Below are 4397 nucleotides of genomic sequence, written 5' to 3' on the forward strand. Positions count from 1 at the left end.
TTCTCATCAGGGTTCTGAAAGTCGGGGTATCCATACAAAGAGCTGTTCAAAGAGAAAGTCCAGCGTTTGAGGATTTGTCAATGGCTGGGACAGTGGTTGATAAGACGTGCGTGACTGTAAGCCTGGTATGGACAGGGATTGTCTCTCTTTATTCTGAATGGTACTTTTCAAGTGCTTAATACAGTCCTCTGCACACAGTAAGTATTCAATAACTATGATAGAATGAATGAACGAATGAATGACAAGTGATTGGTTGGCCGTCATCATGGCTTAGTGTAATGAGTATGTAGCTGGGAGTCATTCATTCATTCATTCATTCAATCGTATTTATTGAGCGCTTACTGTGTGCAGAGCACTGTACTAAGCGTTTGGGAAGTACAAGTTGGCAACATATAGAGACGGTCCCTACCCAACAGTGGGCTCACAGTCTACAGTAAAAGTCCTCCCCTCCGCCCTCCCACCCGTGTGGCTCCTGAACGATTTCCCGCCGTGGTAAGGGGGGTGGGAGACGGACAGGGACAAACAGGACTACAGCGGGGGTCTTCGCTTTTATTTCTTCTTCCCGGTGTCTAGTCCCAGCTCGGACCGCGGGGTTCGGCGCCTCGCCCTCCCCCCGCCACCACTCCTTCCTCACAGTCTCCGGTAAGCTCCCACCGTGACTTCGAAGAGCCGCAGGTTGGGGAAACGTCCGGCCTTGTCCAGGAGGAAGTAGAAGCGCTGGCCCTTAACCTTGAGAGGCAGCACGGCGGGCACCTCGCCCCGGTGGGCCAGGCAGGACATGTGGCGCAGGAGCACGGTGAACTCGGCTCCTAGGCTGAAGGGGGCGTGGGTGGTGATGGTCACCCGCTGCCCCCCGGCTCGCAGCAGCACGGAACACACGGACCGGTGGGAGAAGAGCAGTTCTGCCGTCAGCACCAGGGACCCAATGGCGGCACAGGTGAGGGCCAGCCCATGGCGCCACAAGGCAGAGCCCCGCGCAGGCCCTCGGAGAGCGGGCGCCACTTCCGCTTCTGCTTCCGATCCGGAGGGCGGGGACCGCGCGGGGCTCTGCGGCCCGGCCAGGGCGGCGGCGGCCAGCGACATCCAGAACACTCCCTGGGCGGCGCAGGAGAGGCCCAGGAAGCCGAGGAAGCGGCCCCGGTCGTGCTCGAACAGCAGGACGTCATGAGATTTGTAAGGTCTACCCGGTTCTGCCACCGGCCTGCTGTATGACCTGGGTCCAGTCACGTAATATCTTTGGGTCTCTCTGCAAAATCAGGGTTCAATATGTGCTCTATCTTTCTCTTACAATTTGAGCCCTTGTGAGTCAGGAATCGTGTTTGATCTGATTCGTTTGTGTCTACTCCAGCACTTGGCAGTCTTTTGCAAGTAAATTCTTAATAAATTCAATAATGATAATGTTGATACTACTACTACTAATAACAGTAATTCTATGAATTTTAAGTTCACTCTTGATGGTTAGGAAAATCAAAATATCGGAGGGTGATAAGGGACGGGGGAAACAATCATGGAAACTGTCCCCCACATCTGACTGCCTGTTTACTTGTTTTCATGCCTTTCTCCCCCCTTCTAGACTGTAAACCCGTTGTTGGCAGGAATTATCTCTATTTGTTGCTGAATTTTACATTCCAAGTTCTTAGTACAGTGCTCTGCACATATTAAGTGCTCAATGAATACGATTGAATGAATGAAGGAAGGAAAAATCAGGTTGGATATAGCCCTTGTCCATGTGGTGCTCACAGTCTAAGTAAGGAGGGTTTAGGATTTAATCCCCAGTTTACATATAAGGAGACTGATGCACAGCATAAGTGAACTGACTTGTCTAAAGTCATCTAGCTAACATGTGGCTAAATTCTGGGGTAGATACAAGATAATCACGTTGGACACAGTCCCTATCTGACATGGGACTCTCAGACTCTCCGAAGGGGTAACTGAGGCACTGGGAAATGAAGTGACCTGCCCAAGGTCACACAGCAGATGACCGGTGAAGTGGAGATTAGAATGCAGGTTATCTGACTCCCAGGCCTGGGCTCTTTCTACTAGCCCATGCTGCTTCTTGTCTCCAGACACTAACTAAACTTACCAATCTGTCACTCCCTACCTCTGTGTTGAGGGCTCTGATTTTCCGTTGGTTACTCTGAGTAACCAGTTGTACTCCACCAGTGAGGATACGATGATATGTGCCGTTTTTGATATGGTATTTGTTACGCACATAGTTCGTGTCAAGCACTGTTCTAAGCACTGGGATAGCTACAAATCAATCAGGTTGCATACAATCCTTGTCCCACATGAGGTTCACAGTCTATGTAGGAGGAACTAGTATCGCATCTCCATTTTACAGCTGAGATAACTGAGGCCCAGAGAAGTGAAGTGACTTGCCCAAGGTCATCAGCCAAGCATTCAAGAGAGCTGGGACTCTTACGTCCAGGTTCTTTCCACTAAATCATGCTGCTTATATTCAGAAGCATATCACTCTCTCCCTGTCTCTCCCTCTCTGGATAAGGGTATACTTTTGTAGAAGAAGAGGCAGTTGTTGCCATAGGAACACCACGGGCCGGGACCGTTGCTGCAGTTGCGAGTGCCAGGTCCTTATCTCTGCAGGGCCTCAGGAACCATGTGACCAGAGGGTTCTCGCATCGCTTGGCCCACGAGGTCCTTTCACAGGGGCCCAAGCCGGTCCTCCTGGGATCCCCCTCGAAGCAGCCACTGCTTTGTCTACGGAGACAGGGACCCTCTGGTGAGCAGGTCAGCATCCATGGGAGAGCGGAGAGTGACTGAGGGCTCCAGGTATCCCTTTGTGGCTAACCAAACCCAGGAATCCGAGGAGAAAGAGAAGACCAGCCCAGTTCAGAGGAGGTAAGTGCCACCTGCCAGCCCCAGCTGCTCTTGTGGAAGTGAGCAGGGGTGGAGATTTTTTCCTCAAAAATCTCCAGTGCCTACCAATCAATCTGCGCATCAGGCAGAAACTCCTCACCCTGGGCTTCAAGGCTCCCCATCACCTCGCCCCCTCCTACCTCACCTCCCTTCTCTCCTTCTACTGCCCAGCCCGCAACCTCCGCTCCTCCACCGCTAATCTCCTCACTGTACCTCGTTCTCGCCTGTCCCGCCGTCGACCCCCGGCCCACGTCATCCCCCGGGCCTGGAATGCCCTCCCTCTGCCCCTCCGCCAAGCTAGCTCTCTTCCTCCCTTCAAGGCCCTGCTGAGAGCTCACCTCCTCCAGGAGGCCTTCCCAGACTGAGCCCCTTCCTTCCTCTCCCCCTCCTCCCCCTCTCCATCCCCCCATCTTACCTCCTTCCCTTCCCCATAGCACCTGTATATATATATATATGGTTGTACATATTTATTACTCTATTTATTTATTTATTTATTTATTTTACTTGTACATTTCTATCCTATTTTATTTTGTTGGTATGTTTGGTTCTGTTCTCTGTCTCCCCCTTTTAGACTGTGAGCCCACTGTTGGGTAGGGACTGTCTCTATGTGTTGCCAATTTGTACTTCCCAAGCGCTTAGTACAGTGCTCTGCACATAGTAAGCGCTCAATAAATACGATTGATTGATTGATTGATTGATTGGAGAGAGGCAGGATGGAACCAGAAGGATGAAGCCAGAGATGGAGCCATTCTGGGGGGATTTTTGCACTCAGGGAATAGGTTAGAGTTCATTCATTCATTCGTTCATATTTACTGAGCGCTTACCGTTTGCAGAGCACTGAACTAAGAGCTTGGACAATACAATTCAGCAACAAATAGAAGCAATCCCTGCCCACAACAGGCTCACAGTCTAGAAGTGGGGAGAGACCAGGTCTTACCAAGACCGTACCCCAAACAGGGCAGGCTTGTAGGAGGGGAATGGCTTGACAGCAGTAATAAAACATAAATAATTTTGGTACATTTTAAGTTCTTACTGTGTGCGAATCACTGTTCTAAGCACTGGGTTAGATACAACTTAATCTGGTTGGACACAGTCCCTGTCCATCCTGGGACTCACACTCATCCCCATTTTACAGCTGAGGTAACCAAGTCACAAGGACGTGAAGTGAGTTGCCCAAGGTCACACAGCATACTTGTGAGGGAGCCGGGATTAGAACCACATCCTTCTGACTCCCAGGCCCGTGCCACCAGTGGCCCTATCACCGATACAGCTCTCCTCCCTCCAGCATCCCCACTCTGGCTACCATGGCAACTACCCACCAGGCTTGGATGCTGCAACCGAGCATCGGCACGATGCTAGGGTCACTTCAGCTGTCAGTGGTTCCTGTATTTCAAAAACGTTTTCAGGGGGGCCGTGATTGTCAGGGTTGAGAGAGTGTGACTGATTCTGGGAAAAACCCCGGTACTATCATCAATTCTTCTGATCGGAAGTTCTCCTACGAATCAGTGCCTTACCGTCGCAGG

General features: G+C 51.1%; 1 protein-coding gene across 1 annotated transcript; it reads right to left on the minus strand.

Moving 5' to 3' along the window:
* Positions 1 to 630: 630 nt before the first annotated feature.
* LOC119928880 (transmembrane protein 223-like) lies at positions 631 to 4180 on the minus strand. The gene is made up of 2 exons (XM_038747379.1): positions 4137 to 4180; positions 631 to 1201 (listed from the first exon to the last, which is right to left on the minus strand). Exons 1-2 carry the CDS (start codon positions 4178 to 4180, stop codon positions 631 to 633), a joined length of 615 nt encoding a protein of 204 aa, XP_038603307.1.
* Positions 4181 to 4397: the final 217 nt, after the last annotated feature.

Source organism: Tachyglossus aculeatus, chromosome 5, assembly GCF_015852505.1.
Source record: "Tachyglossus aculeatus isolate mTacAcu1 chromosome 5, mTacAcu1.pri, whole genome shotgun sequence".
NCBI classification, from domain to species: domain Eukaryota; kingdom Metazoa; phylum Chordata; class Mammalia; order Monotremata; family Tachyglossidae; genus Tachyglossus; species Tachyglossus aculeatus.